Below are 18702 nucleotides of genomic sequence, written 5' to 3'. Positions count from 1 at the left end.
ATAGTACTCGTAGCTGAGTACAGGGTAGCTTTTAGTCAAACGCAGGTATTATATATACCAGAAACTTGACTAAAGCAAAGAAGCCGATAAAGCCGATAATTAATTGTACATGAATCAACTAATACTATATAAAAGATATTATCGATACTCTACTATAGGAAGAGAAAAAATAAGTAAGATTTCTTTTAACATAGAAGATGAAATTTAGGTGAAAATGGATGCTATGTTAACTCAGAGGTAGCTATAGGATCTCTCGAAACTAAAAGCTTTTCATCAGAATTTTTTGGCTGCTTGCTAAGTTCACGCTTTGGATATATTTATGACCCCCAATGAAGTATCAACATGTATGTCAATACAGATAAGCATATAAATATGAATTCAGATTAAAGTGTTTACAGCAAAGTACAGAGTATCTGCTAACCAAACACAACTGATACGAGCGCATTTCTTGAGCTTTTTTTTTTGAGTTTGTTGTTTGCTAAGTTTAGTGCCGTTGCTTCTCTGCTTCTTGTTGTTGGGCTAGCAGCAATTGTTGCTACTGCTGTTGTTGTTGTTGTAGCCTAAGTAATTTCAGTTGTTGTCTTTGTTGTTGCTGCTGCAGTTGTACGTTAATTAAACGCCGCTGCATGCCGCACAGCAACCGGAAATAGCAACAGCAGCGAGCTGTCCCGGCTGTCAGTGAGCGAGAGAGAGAGAGAGAGATCTGCCTCAATTTCTCTCTGAAGAGAGATTGTCAGTGAAATGTTGATGGGTTCAATTATGAGGGCTGCTAAAAGAAATTGCAGCACATTATATAGCTCAAGCTGATGGTGGCCATTCCGCAGCGAATGCGCAACTCTTGGCCAGCTGCCAAAATGTGTTGGGCTGTGTTGGACGACGTCATGCCTTTAGGCGCCGCCACTTGTCTGGGCAGTCAGCGAGGCGGCCGCAATTGGCCAACCGCCACGCCCCCTTTGCCCCCGTTGAAACCTGGTCAACAGATCAGCCCGTAAGGTGGTCATGGCTGCTGACGTAAACGCTTTAAATATGCATGCCACACACACACACACATACTTATCTCCGTGTGTGTGTGTGTGTGTGTACGTCTTCGGCCAAAGAGTTGAATGCGCCTTATGTCACAATAGCAGCAGAGAAGCCACCCAAAGGTGGGCGGCGGAATGGGTGGTACAAGTGGTTGAGTGGGTGGAAGTGCTCTTGCTGCTGCTGTTGTTGTTGTTGCTGCATGCTGCGACCTCCACGCGGCGGCTAATCATAGCACTTTTTTGTGTACCAAAAAATATGTCAGCTATTAGCATTTCATTCTGGTTTCTCTGTATTTGCTGTCTGGCAGCTGTTGGCAATTGTCCGCCTAGCTGCACTGCATTTTTTCAAGTGTAGCTGCCGCAGTTGTTGCTTTAATTACCAACGAAAGCGAGTACAGAAATTGTTAGTGGATAGTTGCGAGGTGAATCCCCTATTTATGCTGGCTGACGGAAGTGATAAGAGAGTAAGTATATGGGTTTTATGATATACACGTTTCGAACTCATGTAGAATGCATTACGTCAGTGGGAGACAAAATATATCAAATACCAAATATATAGAAAACTAAATTCAGAATAAATATAACTTTTAAGAGTTTTGTATGTGGAACCAGAAGATTAATTAAGATTATGGACCGTGTTAATGGGCTGACCACATGTGATAATTTCATTATGGAAGTAAGAGTTCTTAGAAATGCATCGAAAGTCCTATTGATATTCCCTATACATAGTTAAGTTTTATATAATATATGGATATGTACTGCGGTAAATCGGAATACTAACTATCTTTTCCACGCAGATCGGAATAGCAGGTTTAATATTCGGGTCATTGTTATCCTTACATAGATCGTGTATCTATAAACTCTTAATAAAAATCATTTCAAAGATTATAAACGAGTATTATACAGTCATGTATAGCCTGAACCCAACTTGAACATTCTCATCTCCACTTTGTTTTCTATATTACACTATATTATATAGTAGAATTATAATACAATATTATTTAATGAGTTGAGTACAACCATATGATATTTAAGCTAAGCTAATACATTCCTAGCAGCCCATAAATAAGTTATTGACTCACTTAAACAGCTGTGCGCTTTCCATATTTAGTTACACAAGAGTAAAACGACACAACAAATTGTAAACAATTTTGTATATGGTTAATAGTATTATAAAAACTATAAATCACTTTAATAATTAATTTTTGATTTATTTGGGATTTTTTTAAACTCATTATAATGCCAAGAAATTGAAGTTATTATTATTAGAGGTTTTATAGAAAGCTCTAGAACACAGAATTTGCAAGCTTACCGCCTACATTTAACTATGTATTTGTGAATGTATGGCTTAGAGAGGTTCTACTCTACTCTAGTCAAGAGTTCCTTGAGTCTATAAATAGGTCGTGAGGAACATAAACTAAATATAGTCGCACATTCATTGCTAAACTAGTTAAACTCTCTCGGCTAGGGTATATGCATACTAAATAAATGTATATATGTATGTATGTATGTATAGCAAAAACCAGACAGGCCTCGTTGCATTTACAACAACAAATGCAGTCTGTAGTATTACAAGATGGAATTTTAGAGTTGGAGTTTTTGTTGGTGGCTGGTTTTATGAGTTGGTTCAAGTGGCGAGTGGCATGTGGCAAGTGGCGGCCGCAATTACAGCGTCTGGTTTTCTGCCAAACTTCCCCCCTTCCAAAACAGAAAGAGTAAAAATAAAGAAACCAAATGACATTGAAACAAAAAGCGTAGGAAAATCAAAAACAAACCAAAAAAAAAAAAAGATAAAAAGTTGCAAATTATAGCTGAGATTGTTTTTTTTTTCTTTCAGATTTTGCTTTTTGGCTAGTTGCCTCATATGACGCATTGCTTACAATTCTCGATTATCGAGAGAAACTACAGTAATTTAAAACGGAAAAAACTAACAGTAAAACGAGACTATAAATTGTGATAAGTAAATAAACATAATATTAACTATAGCTTCAGGAAGTACTATTTGAAAGATGGGAATGCAAAATGAATACTGATATTTGAGAGTGGGAAATACAAATATTGAAAGGCTTGTGGAGTGTAAAAATGTCTAAGCAAAACTATATATAGTTATAGTTAGATATGTATATAGATATGACATACTTTATATATTGTTCAAGAAAAAATATAACAAAATAATTTTGTTTATTACTTTACGCTTAAATTTATTATCAAAATTTTGCATTTTTTTTACTGATATTATATACTGATATTTATTATCAATATTTTATAAACAAAATTTTTCATTATTTTGGATTATTTAATACTCATTATAATTATTATTTTTTTTTTTTTTTATTCATATTATTTATTATATTATAACTATTTATTATTTATTCTCTTAATTATATCGACATCATAGCGTTAGGCATTCACGACGTATGCACAAAATATAAATATATATGTATATGTGTATAAAAAAACACAAAAAAAAAACCTCTGAACATGGCATTTGCATGACTAAAAGCAAAATAACTGTTCATGATTAAACATGAAAAATTGCATGCAGAGCGTTGGGCAGAGCGCGCATTGGCTTCAACGAATCGAATAATTAAAGCTTTCACAAACTTTTAAATCAACTTGAAATTTATGCATAGTTACAAAAAAGTTCAACCGAATCCAATTGGATATATGTTTTTTTAATGGCATCAATGTGTTTACAATATATTTAGTTTGATAAGATATTTGACTCAATAAGGGTTATCAGTAAACAGTCGACCCCACTCACATGTTATCTCTCACTCTCTCTCTCTCTCTCTCTCTCTAATACTGTGATTGTGATTCACTCACCTGTGTGTCATTCAATATTTCCAAGTGTTCACCCTTGCGGAAGCTCAAGTCCTCGTCTGTGCGGGCATCATAATCGTAGAGGGCCACAAATATTTTAGCATTCGCATTGGCCGCATCGCTCTCTGGTATCTGGGGTACCGGACGTATTTGCTCAGCCGGCTGTCCGGGCATGGGCATTGCTATTTGCGGTACGCCTACACCGACCCCGACTACGCCAATGCTGGCGCCGGGATCGTCGAGCGGATTGCGTACATCGCCAGCATGCGGTTTATCGTTGTCCGGTTTCTGTGTGCGTAGACAGTTGCCCATTTCGAATTTGTGTGTGTGTTGTGGAGTAGGGTTCAGAAGATTCGATGAAGTCCAAGTTGGAGCACAATTTGTGACGTATTAAATGCAATGAATGGAAGCCAAGTTGTTGCTGTTTCTGTTGTGGAGTAACAGTTACTTTCACTCACACACACACACAGCTGTATGCACGCCAATTACAATTCAATTGCACTCGTTTGTTTATACTGAGGACGACACACACACGCACACTTCTCTATATATATACATATATATATATGTGTGTGCACACACGCATACCAGTTCACAATTGGTTGTTGTTGTTGCTTATTTGCTCACTCGCGATCAACTGGGGTGTTGGCACTTATCTCTCTCGCTCTTTTGCCTATGCTTGCTGCGCGTTGAGCCTAGCGCGTCGTCAGTTAATTGATGTATTAATGTGTGTATTGTTGTTACTGCTGTGGCGTTTTATTGTTACACGCACTGCCACTGTTTATAGCTATTATAATTTATTGCAGCACTCTCTAACTAAATTAAATGCTTAAACATTCACACACACACTCACGGACGGCGTACGTATTTTTCTGAATTTCTGCATGTGTGTATATATGCTCTATGTGTGTGATGCTGATGGCCAAACAACAAGACGAACGCGACCATTAAAAAAACAATTCAAAAACACTGATAAACTATTGAAGCACATGCATACATAATTATACTAATATTTTTCGATCACTTATTGTATTTCTTTTACATTTTTAAGTTATTTAATTTACGAGTTTCAGCAGCAGCGAAAATGGCTCCCCGATGAAAACCTGCGCGACAGTCGATAGCACTGCTAAAGCGATAGCATCGATTCGTGTGTGCCCACAACAGATATGCATGCTGATATATATCGGAAATCAACATAATAATGAATAATCGAGTACTGTTAATTGAAATTCTGTAAAGTTTCGATAAATAACAGCTGTTACATTTCAATATTTGTTTATTTTGCATTTATACGGTAGTTTAGGCAGTATGAAAATGTACAATTGTTCACAATACTATTTACGGGAAACATGCACTATATATGGAATTATTGGATTCATTTAATGAAATGTAAATAAAGTCGGTCTATGTTATTAACATAATAAAGTTATCGAGCGATGCTAATATGTTCAAATGAATCAGTGCTTCTTTTGGGGGAATCATAATGGAGAATTTACTATGCTCAGTAGTTTCATTCTTCATTTGACAAGCGTTCGATTTAGAAACGGAGCTCGTCAGAAGTATTAATTTAATTTAATATTCTCTGAAATAAATATTTGCACAAAATGGATATAAAATCATTTCTGTTTTCATATTGTGCCAAAAATCAAACAGAACCCAAGTTCGAAGTGCGACCAATTGGTAAGTGCATAAAAAGTTCCAAGAACCGGTGAATATTTGCAAGCATTATTGATTTTTTTTTTGTTTAGGACCCAAACACCGCCAACGATTTTTGTGCGAAGTACGCGTCGATCAGTGTCCCTATGTGGCCGTTGGCAATTCCACCAACAAAAAGGATGCCGAGAAGAATGCCTCGCGTGATTTTGTCAACTATTTGGTACGCGTTGGCAAACTGAATGCAAAGGACGTGCCGAATGATCCAACCGCTCCGGCAGTTGATAGCGGCGATGGCCAAGCTGGACGCGGGGGAAGTGGCCAGCAGCGTCGCTTTTTCGGCGATTCGTCGGGCCCACAAGATTTGGGCGAGGCCTATCGTCCGCTCAATCATGAGGGAGGACGCGATCGCTTCAACATCATAGACCATGTCCAAGAGCAAAAGGATATGAACGAAGCCGAATCAATTGATGTAAATGCCGCTATTCACGGCAATTGGACTATTGAGAATGCCAAAGATCGTTTGAACATATATAAGCAATCGAATAACATAAAAGATGATTATAAGTACACGCCCGTTGGACCAGACCATGCCAGGTACGTACCACAGCCAGGCGACATCATTCCATACCTCCGTCAGGCTTAATCATTCATCCGAATATCTATTATGATTTGTATTTGTACTTTTTTTTTGTTTATGGCAAGCTGCGCACTGGATTTAGCGTTTGTTTCGTTCTAAATCTGGAGCGCAGCTCGCAGTTGTTGACAACGATTGGCTTGCTGTGCGCAATTTGTGAAGAAACATTGAAATTTGTGCATAAGCATACGACTACAGTACACGCTCGTTGGGGTGAACACAAAATAGAAGTATCAAAATTTGTCATATAAGTTAGTACAATGATGCTTTAATAGATTGATAGCATATGCCATATAGATTGGTAGCAACTACCGTGCGCCCTCGATATGGTGCACACAATGATTGAAGTTCAATATAGTTGATTGAAAATTGCTTTTCATATTAAATGAACTTCGGTTAATCGAAGCATAAATACCCTTTCAAGAAAGAATTTTCCCTATGATCTATACTAGCGATTCGATTAAATTCGACATATATATATATATAAACGACAGTTATAAGAAGTTTATATACCAATTCTTAGCTAAATATTTACATGGGATATCAAGTTCCTTGAGGTAGTTTTCATGCAAGGGTATAAATTACATTTATATATATAATTATATTTACTTTAACAAAATTATTTTTGTTTTTCGCTTAATGCTTCTATATGTATATATAGAGTAGTTGTAGTTTCATAAAGTGTGTTGCACCTATCGAGCGTGTACTGTACTTACATATAAGAAACACGGCTGGGCTTTCAGAGCGAGCTGGCACAACAAATACAAAACACACCGATCAAAACAAACATCAGACAATATACACAGATATATATATAACCCTGAGATTGAGTTATATATAATATATATGTGCGCACTGTCGCTCTGAAAGCTATCAGCAAACGAGAGAGAGGGAGAGAATGTGAGAGTTCCCATCAATTGCGCACAGCATGGCCCAAGTTTTGATGGTAAGTGTAAAAAAGGGAGCAAGAATCTTGAGTTTGAAATGAAATTCTTCAATTAAATTGTTTAACGCATTCACCAAAATTAGGAGCTTCATGGCGGAGCTGTCCATATACGTGCCGGCTCTGAAGCGCAAGGTAACCGCACGTGAAACGGGATCGAATAAGAAATCGGCCAGCAAGTCGTGCGCCCTCTCGCTGGTGCGTCAGCTCTTCCATCTGAAGGTGATCGAGGCCTTTAGCGGCACGCTCAAGAAGAAGAAGGACGAGCAGCTAAAGCCCTATCCGGTTAAGTTGCGAGAGGAGCTCATTAATGAGATGGATGAGGTCATTAAGGATCTCGATTTGCCGGTGGTTAGTCCACGCAACATTAAGCTGGACCCCGATGGAGCTCCAATGCCGCTAATAGTATGTGCTAGCCGATCTTGCTGTAGATCTCTATTAATCTATCTCTATATCTCGCTATAGGTATCACAGAGTCGTTTGGACATGAACCAGGATTCGGATGCACGTCAGGAGCATATTGCTGTCATACCCTGGGCACCGCCGCAGTCCAACTGGAATGCCTGGCACGCTTGCAACATCGATGAGGGTGAATTGGCCAATGTCACCGTGGATCAACTGTCCCTGGAATATGAGCGACAGCATCGCGATCGTCGCCAGAACAATGCCGAATACAGACAGTTCCTGGAGTTCCGTGAGAAGCTGCCCATAGCAGCAATGCGCTCAGAGATCATGCTGGCCATCAATGAGAATCCGGTGGTGATTATACGCGGCAACACGGGCTGTGGCAAGACCACCCAGATTGCCCAATACATACTGGATGATTACATTAGCACGGGCCAGGGTGGCTATGCCAACATCTATGTGACCCAGCCGCGTCGCATTTCGGCCATATCCGTGGCAGAGCGTGTTGCGCGCGAACGCTGCGAAAATCTGGGCGAAACTGTCGGCTATTCCGTGCGCTTTGAGTCCGTATTTCCACGCCCATACGGCGCCATACTCTTTTGCACTGTGGGCGTGCTCTTGCGCAAGCTGGAGGCAGGTCTGCGCGGCATCTCGCACATCATCGTGGATGAGATACACGAGCGCGATGTGAATAGCGACTTTTTGCTGGTCATACTGAGAGACATGGTAGCCACCTATCCGGATTTGCACAGTATGTTAACTTCTATGAAATCCTAAATTTCATTTTATATTCAATTTTCCATTTTCCCAGTCATTCTGATGTCTGCCACCATTGATACGACACTCTTTTCGAAGTACTTTGGCGATTGCCCCGTGTTGGAGGTGCCTGGACGCGCCTTTCCAGTGCAGCAGTTCTTCTTGGAGGACATCATACAGATGACAGGCTTTGTGCCATCGGCTGAGTCGCGTCGCAAGCGCAAGGAGGCCGACGATGAGGAGCAGCTGCTGCTCAAGGACAACCAGGAGGAGGGTGAGCAGAACTTGAATAAGGTGTGCGAGGAGAAGTATTCCGTGCAGACACGCAACGCCATGGCCATGCTGTCCGAGTCGGACGTTAGCTTCGAGCTGCTCGAATCTCTGCTGCTGCACATCAAATCCAAGAATATACCCGGTGCCATACTCGTCTTTCTGCCCGGCTGGAACTTGATCTTCGCTCTGATGAAGTTCCTGCAGAGCTCCACAAATTTCGGCAATTCCCAGTATCGCATATTGCCGTGCCACTCGCAGATACCACGCGATGATCAGCGCAAGGTCTTCGAGCCTGTTCCGGATGGCGTCACAAAGATCATCTTGTCCACGAATATTGCCGAGACTTCGATTACCATCGACGATATCGTCTTCGTCATTGACATATGCAAGGCACGCATGAAGCTCTTCACTTCGCACAATAATCTGACCAGCTATGCCACCGTGTGGGCCAGCAAAACGAATCTGGAGCAGCGCAAGGGACGTGCTGGACGTGTCCGCCCGGGCTTTTGCTTTACCTTGTGCTCGCGTGCTCGTTTTGCCCAACTGGAGGAGAACCTGACGCCCGAGATGTTCCGCACGCCCCTCCATGAGATCGCATTGACTGTGAAGCTTTTGCGTCTGGGTGCAATTCATCATTTTCTATCCAAAGCATTGGAGCCGCCGCCCGTGGACGCTGTAATCGAGGCGGAGGTGTTGCTGCGCGAGATGCGCTGCCTGGATGCCAACGATCAGTTGACACCGCTGGGTCGCCTGCTCGCCCGGCTGCCCATTGAGCCGCGTCTGGGCAAGATGCTGGTGCTGGGCGCCGTCTTTGGCTGCGCCGATCTGGTGGCCAGCATGGCCTCCTATTCTAGCACCTTCTCGGAGGTGTTTGCTCTGGACATTGGTCAGCGTCGTTTGGCCGCACATCAAAAGGCGCTGAGCGGACGCAAGTGCTCCGATCACGTGGCCATGATCGTCGCCTCACAGATGTGGCAGAGCGCCAAGAATCGCGGCGAACAGGAGGAGGCACGCTTCTGCGACTGGAAGGGTCTGCAGTTGTCCACGATGAACGTGATGTACGATGCCAAGATGCAGCTGCTCGACTTGTTGGTCCAGGCGGGCTTTCCCGAGGAGTGCATGCTGCCCCATAAAGTGGATGCCAATGCAGATGATCCCGAGCTGGATATATCATTGGCTCTGCTCTGTTTGGGTCTCTATCCCAACATTTGTGTGCACAAGGAGAAGCGCAAGGTGCTGACCACCGAATCGAAGGCAGCACTGCTCCACAAGACCTCGGTGAACTGCAGTAATCTGGCTGTCACCTTTCCGTATCCCTTCTTTGTCTTCGGCGAGAAGATCCGCACACGCGCTGTCTCCTGCAAGCAACTGTCCATGGTGTCGCCGCTGCAGGTCATGATCTTTGGCTGCCGTAAGATTGATCTTGCCGCCAATGGAGTGGTGCGTGTGGACAACTGGCTCAACTTTGACATCGATCCGGAACATGCTGCAAAAATTGGTGCCTTAAAGCCGGCTCTGGAGGACCTGATTACCATTGCTTGCGATAATCCCGGTAATGTGCTCAAATTGGATGAGCCCTATGCTCGCCTGGTGCGTGTCATCCGGGATCTTTGCGTACAAAATGCGGGAGACTATCAGCTCCATCGTGAATCGACCGTGTTGCCTTATATGTCGCGTGGAGGCGCTGTCAGCGGAGACGGAGACGGAATGGATGGTGGTGGTCCAGCTAAGCGTGGACGCTTTGATAGTGGATCGAATTATGGCAATAGTTCAGGTGGCAGATTCGGAGGAGGAGGAGGTGGAGGAGGAAACTTTGGCAATCGAACAGGTGGATACAATAGCGGCGGACGCTTTAATGGACGCTACCGTAATGGAGGAGGAGGTGGAGGCTTCAATAATGGAGGAGGTAGTGGTGGCTTCAATAGTGGCGGAGGAGGTGGAGGCTTCAATAACGGAGGAGGAGATGGCGGCTTTAATATTGGAGTAGGAGATGGCAGCTTCAAGAATGAAGGAGGAAATGGAAGCTTCAATGATTTTGGAGGCGGCTCCAATTTTGGAGGAGTAGGCGGAGGCGGATACAATAGTGATGGAGGGAATGGTAGCAGTGGCTATAACAATAGAGGAGGCGGTGGCTACAACATTGGGGGAAACAATAACTTCAACAATGGTGGAGGAGGTTATAACCGAGGAGGAGGACGCAACAGTGGCTACAACCAAGGATCAGGCAATGCTGGCTACAATCAAGGAGGAAGCAATTTTAATAATAGATATAACAACTTCCAAAGCGGCGAAGGCGGTAACTGGAGCAGCTTTTCCAATCGTCGCTATTGAAATAATGACTTAATCTTACAAAAAAAAACCCTATGTTACGTATTATAATTAGAACTGTCTGATTACATTTTAAATCAATAAAATACCTACGAAAAATATGCTCTTAAATTTAATATTGATTACTAAAGAAGACATTGTCAACATTATCGATAATTTGAGACGAGTTTGAGTTTAGCTTGCTCTAGAACCGTTTGAAATTTGTGTAGGTTGCTATTTCTTCTGTTATACGGGCTTCGGGAATATGGGCTACGTACTAGATCAGTGATTCAGAATGTTAACCAATATACGTGCATAGAATATGCTTTTAAATAACAAAATAATATATATATAGTAACGTCAACTTCATGAGGTGAGCACATTTTGCCGTTATATTTGAACAAGTAATAACAAAAGCCCAACCAGGGCTGCGGTAAAAAATATTCTCACGCATATAAGGAAAACTAATTATAAAATACATTAAACATATGTATTAAAACTTTTGTAAGCCATAAATATGCATTTAAATGCATAATATTTTTACTATTTTCAAAATTAAAAGTAAATTGAAAAGCTTGATAACTCTGCTAGGCAAGTGTTGCAGCGTACCGTGCTATTTATTTCACTATTATCGATATAGATATCGATTGCTTACAAAAGTAGCGCCGCCATTCAATTAAAATAAGCGTCGTTTTCTACTTAGTGCGCGTGATTTATATTGTTATTTTTTGTTTGCATTTAATCGCTGATTTATTTACTGTTTATTCAAGTGAAGTATATAAATTGAAAAATGGATTTCGATAATGCCAAGGAGAATATACAGCCCTTGGCAAGTGGTCGCAACGTGAGCCTGCTTCAAGCCTCGCTCTGCCAAGATGCATCCCAGGAGCTCAGTGCGCAGCGCAAGCAGCTGGAGCTGGACATAAAGAACTACAATGGGGACGATCCGCTAGAGCCCTGGTATACGTACATATGCTGGATAGAACAAAGCTATCCGGCTGGTGGCAGCAATTCGGGATTGCAAAAGGTGATGCACAAGTGCCTGACGAAATTCGAGGATGACGAGCGCTACAAACAGGATCCGCGGCTGATAAAACTGTTTATTAAATATGTGAGTAAGAGTGGGATATCAGCATGATAACTCAGAATGACAGTTGTTATATTTCCATATAGATGGGCAACCAGGGCGATCAGATCGAGTGCTATCAACAGATGTATAACAACGGTATTGGGACCATGCTAGCCGACTTCTATATAGCCTGGGCGTATAGCTACGATCTCAGTGGCAATATGCGCAAGGCCAATGAGATTTTTCGTCTGGGCGTTGAGTGTCGCGCCCAACCGTTGGAGGAGCTGAAGGAGGCGCAACAGCATTTCGGTTATACCGTGGCCCAGCGTATGCTCTATAGCGAGGGCGAGGAGACGACGGCTGTCACACAGGAGCTGAACGATCGACGTCTCGCCTTGCGTTCCCTGCATGGGCAGAAGCGCAAGAATACCGTTACGGTAGGCAGCGTACGTACAGGTGCGGCCATCAAGAGCAATATGCCAGGTGTAGTGCAGGTAAGAAGATGAATTCCCATTCCCTTCCCTTCACACTAAATTTGTGCCTTTCCAGAACTCGGGGGCCAGCACCAGTCGCGCCAGCCGCAATGCCCATCGCCAGCTGGAGGTGTTCAATGATGAGAACGCGGATGTGAATATGCCACCACCACCTCCACCTGCAGCAGTTGCGGAAGATGAGGGCAAGACTAGTCTCCGCTCCATTATCGATGCGGCACGTCATCAGGAGAACCTGAAGGAGCCGATCGCCTGGAGCAAGCCACACAAGCACGGCAAAATCTTCGCCTCCACGGCACATCACGATCCTGCTTTTCCTATACATGTGGATGAAAAGTCGCTGCCGCCCATCGTTGATCCCGCTGGTAATCAACTGAAGGCCTTTAAGCCGCCGTCCAACTTCAAGGCGAAGAACGTAAAGCAAGATCCTTGGATTACGCCCGTGACCATTGAAGATCAGCCGGATAAAAACACGCTGCCGTGCTATAACAAGTGCATGCTCTATCCACGTCCCAACATGGAGTTCTCTCCCGAGGAATATCGCGCCTACTGTTGGTTCAAGCAGCGCAATGCTCAACATCCCTTTGTGCTGCGCCATGATCCCTGGTGGGGCAACGACTGTGCTCTGGGCGTGCGCCGCTACCCGAACTTTGCGAGCGCTGCGCAGCCACAGCCCCGCGATGAACTGGATGCGTATTATAAGCCGCCAGCGGTGCCGTCCCTAGAACCGTTGCTGGACAAGATTTACAACGATGTGGAGCAGCAGGAATATCAACTGGAAGAGCTGCTCGTGGCCAAGTGGCGGCAGAAGCGCATCACAAAACTGGGTGTCATGGATATGGAGGAGACGGTCTGTTTGCCAGGCGAACAAATGCCGCGACGCAAAAGCTTCTTTCCCAATATGCAGCCGGGCACGAGTCGCAAGAGTGTGATGCGAGTATCGTGTGTGCTGGAGGAGGATGAGGACAAAGAAGAGGGAGAAGAGGAGGAGGAGGCGGTGCAGTTTGAACCACCCAAAGTTGCTGCTGATGCGCCTGCAATTAAAATCTGGGAAGATGTTCCAGATGCAGCTGCTGCTCCTAGCCCAACTCCCACGACATCGCTTGCTGCAGCTGCTACTGCTGCTGCATCTGTCTCACCTGTCGATGATAAACTGGTGATGCCACCGCCGCCCACACGCAAAATCGAGATATACGAAGATGATGCCAACATGCCACCGCCATCACTGGCGCCTGCAGCTGCACTTAAGCCGACAGGCAGCGCCTTCTTCGATGCTGACGAAACATGCTCGACGCAAATGTTTAACATATTCATTAAATCGCAGGCGGTGAGCACGCCTAAGGCGACACAGAAACAGGCGCCAGCTCGTCAATTTGGCACTTTGCTCAAGGAAACATCGCCAGAGGCAGCAGCAGCAGCAGGAGCAGGCGCAATAGCAGGAGGAGGAGCAGCAGCAGCAGGAGCAGCAGTAGCAGCAGCTGCCATACCACCACCTGCTGCGTTGCCTGGCAACGATGAGGCGGGCGGTGAAGCAGCTGCTCAGTCCGTTTCGCCCATGCTGCGCAAACAACTGTCAACGATATTGGAAACGTCAGAGCATGGCATGGGCGCAACCACAACAAAGTCCACGCTGACCAGCACCGCCTCGACCACAGCCTCCACGTCGCCCAGCTTGCAGGCAACAACGGCCTTTATGCTCAGCCACAAATCAGAGCAGGCGATGGAGGGCACGCCGGGCCCGACACGGTTCCAGCGACAAATGGTCAGCGAGCTGTCCGTGGTGGGCGAGGAGCCGACGGTTGGCAGTGCAGCTGCAGCGGGAGCTGGCAATTTCGAGCGGCTCGAGCTCTGGGAACCAAATGCGCCGAGTGTGCCAATGTTGAAATCCCTGCGCTTCCAGGAGGATAAAACGGAGACAGTGACCAGACCATTGATGGCCTGCTATCAGGAAGATAAGACAGAGACGTTGCCCAAGTTTCCATTGGCTCAGCCGGACATGGCGAATGCATCGAAGTTGCAGCTGCTGCAGCAGCCAGTCCCAGAGATGCCAACGTCCTACGACGAAGATGACATGTGTGGACTCTTCTCCAAGACGCCACCCAACCCCAAGTCGTTCGGCACGCCCCTTTACGCAGGCAACTCCAAACGGATTTGTAATCAAGCCACGCCCGAAGCATTCAGCAAATCTGTCAAGCAACTGGAGCTGCCCAAGAAGAGCTCCTTTGAGATCTTTGAGGATGAGGGCTTTGCATTGCCGGCCGTCAAACCGAGTGTCGATATGCTAGCTGAATCCCTTAAGGCAGATCTGTCCTTTGTGCCGGAGACGCAGCCGCAGCAGCTGCCAGTGGAGAACAAGAGTCAGACAGCTGCAAAGAAGAAATTTGAAATCTTTCTGGATGAGACGATGCCCCCACCGGCTCTGCCGCCAGCTGTGCCAGCCATGATGGACTGCACGCTGCCCGAGACGCAGACGGATACGATTGGCCCCGCACACTTGACGGCTTCCTTTATGAAGGACTTGAGCAGCTGCCTCATGCCACAGCCGCTCACAACCAAAGCTCAATGTGCGCCACCGAATTTTGAAATATTCTTGGACGAATCCTTGCCACATATGCAGCCACCTCCAGGTGCAGCCCAAGCCCATGAGGCTCTGGATAAGGCGGAGACTATAGGACCAGCCCATCTGACCGCTTCCTTTATGAAGGACTGCACAGCGCTGGGCAAATGTCCAGCGACACCCGTCAACTCCTCATCCACAGCAGGTTCGAAAAAGCTCAAGTTTCTGCAGGATCTGGAAGCGTCCAGCACAAAGTCAACAACGGCATCAAGTGGCAAGGATTCCAATGAATACTTCGAGCTGAATGCAGCGACGGAAATGTTTGCCAGCAACATAAGCATGATCAAGAACTCGACACTGTTGCCCAGCAAGGTGGAAGCAACAGCTTCTAGCTCAGCTCTCATGCCACCTCCAGCTGCCGCTTCCTCCTCCATGGACATACCAAACATTGTTGTTCAGGAGGCTCCTCTCGATGATGAACGCAGCATCTACTACAAAAAGACGCCGCTGACGCCCAAGCTGTCGCACAATGCCTGGCAGGATTCGGTGGCCAGCAACTGCTCCAAGGAGATCTTTACACACCGCAAGCCCAGCATGGATGAGTCCATACTGAATAGCACGCTGGCTAGCAAAAATGTGAATCCATTCAGTGTGGATATCATCAATTCCCTGCTGGATTCCATTGAATTTTCGCTGTACATCGAAAAGCTGCCCAATTGCCAGCTGCAAGGGAATGTGAAGCGCCTGATGCCGCAGTCGACGCTGGAGGTGAACGGCGAACGGTTCGAGGTGCAAAAGATTATAGGCAAAGGCGCTTACGGCTGCATATACAGCGGCATTCACAGCAAGTCGGGCAAGAAGGTGGCTTTCAAGCAGGAGCGACCCACCAACTACTGGGAGTACTACATATGCCTCGAGGTCCACTCGAGATTGGAGAATGAGAAAATGGTATACAGTATATGCTCCATGCATTCCATATCCTATTCCTAACGAAACTCTTCCTTCATTATAGCTGCCCGCCTATATGAACATCGACTACGCTCTGGTGGGCAACAATAGCAGTGTTTACATCTCGGAGTTCTCTGAATACGGCTCTCTAATCACCGTCTGCAACAAGTTCAAGAAGCACACGAATAAGAATATGGATGAATACGTGGTCATGCATCTGTGCTGCCAGCTGTTGGATATAGTCGATCATCTGCATGCCATCGGCATTATACATGCCGATATCAAGGCGGATAACTTTCTGTTAATGCGACCGTACGTATTACTTACAATTTTTAAAGTTCTTTACAGGGTATCTTTTAGTTAGTCATACAAGCTTCTACTGTACTTGCATTCGCTACAAACAAGTTGCTCTTAAATCTCTATTAAAAATGGAATAGAATTTGTTTTTTAATTCAAAGTTACAATTTAAATATTCCGTATTCCGTTTTCCGTTTGCTGTTTTACAGTTTGAGCGCTGAGGCAAATGAGCTGAGTGTGCAATTGATTGACTTTGGCGTGGCGATTGACACGAAACTCTTCGCGCCCAACCAGACGTTCGACTACGTTCACAACGAGGAGGCTTTCAAGTGCATTGAGATGCGAACGGGTCGCCGTTGGACATATCAATTGGATTTATTTGGGCTGGTCGGTGTGATGCATGTGCTGTTATTTGGCCGTTACATGGAGGTAGCACAGCGACAGCCGGGCGGCATTTGGATGCCAAAGACGGCGCTGCCGCGCTATTTCAGCCGCCAGACCTGGGAGTCCATATTCCGCACGCTGCTCAATGTGCGCGATTGCCGCAGCATGCCCAATTTGCAGCAGCTGCGTACCATGCTCAAGTCGGAGCTGGCCGAAAAGGAGAAATATGTTGAGGCGGCCATTACTAAGTTCAATTTGATTATGCAAAGACAAGGGTAGAAATGTGTAACTAATTGTGTGTAAGAATCTATCTTAAATTTTAGTTATTAAATGTAGTCTTATTTATTTCTTCTGTCCATTAACATTTGTTCAATCTTTAATTGAGCCGGACAGCGTTGCCACATTGTTAACAAACTTCAATTATGACATTTTTCTGAACAAGTTTGGTATTTTAAAGTAGTAGACTTCTTTTTGTGTTTTTGTTAATAGCAACAATGTAGTGTAACTATGATAAAATATTTAAATTGTATGTTTATATCCCTTTTACCAACAATTACATGATCCTTTTAAACAACCACAATTGAACGCTTTTGTGCCGTTAGAATCGCGGTCGCTTTTTACAATTTTGCGCGTATAAACAAAATAATTTCGACCCAATTAAGCGGTTTTACGTACATTTTACAATGCGGCAGCGAGCATTAACTGAAGCGCAGCAATAACAGCCGAGTCCTTGCCTCTGTCCCAGCCACTCCCTCTTCTGGCTGACCACCTACTCAATTCGAGTGCAATGCAATTTTTGGTTGAATCAAATAATTTGGGTTATAGCATTTGGTATTTTGCGAATGTGACGCCATTTGCATTTTACAGGCATTTTGTCGTTGTCATAGCATATATATGTACATACATACACACATCCATACAAACGTATATACATTCATACATTGTGTGTATATTTGGCAGATAACGTTTCCGGCAATGTCATCGCAATTGGCCCTGCGGTCTCGTGTGCGTGCATATGCACAGCATATAAATCAAAGTCAAAACAGCTAGACATGATTCACAAATGATCAAAACAGACGAGCCAACGGGTTGTTCCCTTCATCCCCCCTGCCAAGCATGGACATATGAAAGTCTTATAAATCAACTCTGTACTTGTGTGTGTGTGTGTGACTGTGCGTTGTGTTTGCACGGCGGCGGCTGCTGCTGCTGCTGCTGTTAGCCCTGGCCGGAACCATTGCATGCGGTTGACTGTTTTTGACTGCAAGCTGCTAAGTTAGCACAAAATGTTAGTGTGTATGTGTGGCTCCCTTCGCATTCGCACTGTGCGCAGTTTGTCAAAAATTTTGATTAGCCAAAACCAAAAAAAAAAAAAAAATGCGTTGAGGCACTTGACGACTGTTGCAGGATTGGAAAAATACATCTTAAATTGCATATTTGTTGTCCTTAACCACTGCACCCCAAACAGATGCCTGTTTGATTTTTGCGGATCTAGACTTTGTTTGACCTACTTTAAATACGAACATACATATGTACATATATACATATGTATGTATGTATATGAATGTATAAACTTGACGACAGGCAAATGAACCAGTTCGCAATTGCATTTGATCTACATTACATTAATGTAATTATATTTAAGTACCAGGGCTCCAACTAAAACTGCTTTGCATTGCAACTGATAAATGTTAGTATATTTCTTTTACTTAACAGAAGCTGCACTTGATCTAGTCTCTTCATACATACTACCAGGGCTGTTAACTAAGTCTTACTTTTCCTTTAGCCTAGCTGCTTTTATAATAGGATAAGCCGATAAAATATGGCATAAGAATTCAGTTTATATATACATATATATAAATATATAATTTTTTGTTGGACAAATTTAAGGCAGCTGCTGCCCAAGAGTTTTATTTACCAAGCAATTGTTGTGGTTTTATTTGAGAGACCATACACACACACTTACACCAATGCAGCTTGGGTCTCACATGGACATACATGATTTATGCAAATTGAAAATGACCTTAGACCCTGACACACACATACACACACACACGCACACACAGACACGCTGGCATGAACACTGTCCATTTACCATGTCATGCATGTTGTACATGCACACATACACACGCATAAATAT

General features: G+C 44.2%; 3 protein-coding genes across 5 annotated transcripts in view; 2 read left to right on the top strand and 1 right to left on the bottom strand.

Annotated features, from left to right (window-relative positions):
- The window catches only part of LOC6578562 (tyrosine-protein kinase Src42A), a 53853-nt gene extending 48874 nt beyond the window's left edge, over positions 1 to 4979 (bottom strand). The window contains exon 1 of one of the 2 annotated variants that reach the window (XM_015163230.3): positions 3849 to 4979. In XM_015163230.3, the coding sequence (XP_015018716.1) occupies positions 3849 to 4157 (309 nt within the window). In that variant the 5' untranslated portion in view covers positions 4158 to 4979. The remainder of the gene's footprint in view (positions 1 to 3848) is intronic. The other variant, XM_002004436.4, reaches the window with a different exon arrangement.
- Positions 4980 to 5319: 340 nt separating this feature from the next.
- On the top strand, positions 5320 to 10941 carry LOC6578561 (dosage compensation regulator). 2 transcript variants are annotated; one of them, XM_032729986.2, is made up of 5 exons: positions 5320 to 5525; positions 5594 to 6095; positions 7165 to 7483; positions 7544 to 8234; positions 8295 to 10941. In XM_032729986.2, exons 1-5 carry the CDS (start codon positions 5450 to 5452, stop codon positions 10841 to 10843), a joined length of 4137 nt encoding a protein of 1378 aa, XP_032585877.2. In that variant the 5' UTR covers positions 5320 to 5449; the 3' UTR covers positions 10844 to 10941. The 2 variants fall into 2 exon arrangements, with proteins under 2 accessions (XP_032585877.2, XP_043866783.1); XM_044010848.1 differs by lacking the exons at positions 5320 to 5525; positions 5594 to 6095 and adding an exon at positions 6989 to 7081.
- A 533-nt stretch (positions 10942 to 11474) lies between these two features.
- Positions 11475 to 17145, top strand: LOC6578560. The gene is made up of 5 exons (XM_002004434.4): positions 11475 to 11930; positions 11993 to 12382; positions 12438 to 15884; positions 15949 to 16196; positions 16391 to 17145. Exons 1-5 carry the CDS (start codon positions 11610 to 11612, stop codon positions 16842 to 16844), a joined length of 4860 nt encoding a protein of 1619 aa, XP_002004470.1. The 5' UTR covers positions 11475 to 11609; the 3' UTR covers positions 16845 to 17145.
- Positions 17146 to 18702: the final 1557 nt, after the last annotated feature.

Source organism: Drosophila mojavensis, unplaced genomic scaffold (genome assembly GCF_018153725.1).
Source record: "Drosophila mojavensis isolate 15081-1352.22 unplaced genomic scaffold, ASM1815372v1 contig_80, whole genome shotgun sequence".
Classification (NCBI taxonomy): domain Eukaryota; kingdom Metazoa; phylum Arthropoda; class Insecta; order Diptera; family Drosophilidae; genus Drosophila; species Drosophila mojavensis.
The sequence above is the reverse complement of the archived record's forward strand: the minus strand, read 5'-3'. Positions and strand labels throughout refer to the sequence as shown.

Bases quoted from the DNA above. Each gene is read 5' to 3' on its own strand.
- LOC6578561 (XM_032729986.2), top strand. From the start codon at position 5,450: ATGGATATAAAATCATTTCTGTTTTCATATTGTGCCAAAAATCAAACA. The intron at 6,096-7,164 runs GTACGTACCACA...CACCAAAATTAG, and splicing joins GTTGGACCAGACCATGCCAG to GAGCTTCATGGCGGAGCTGT. The intron at 7,484-7,543 runs GTATGTGCTAGC...ATCTCGCTATAG, and splicing joins GAGCTCCAATGCCGCTAATA to GTATCACAGAGTCGTTTGGA.
- LOC6578560 (XM_002004434.4), top strand. From the start codon at position 11,610: ATGGATTTCGATAATGCCAAGGAGAATATACAGCCCTTGGCAAGTGGT. The intron at 12,383-12,437 runs GTAAGAAGATGA...GTGCCTTTCCAG, and splicing joins ATATGCCAGGTGTAGTGCAG to AACTCGGGGGCCAGCACCAG. The intron at 16,197-16,390 runs GTACGTATTACT...GCTGTTTTACAG, and splicing joins AACTTTCTGTTAATGCGACC to TTTGAGCGCTGAGGCAAATG.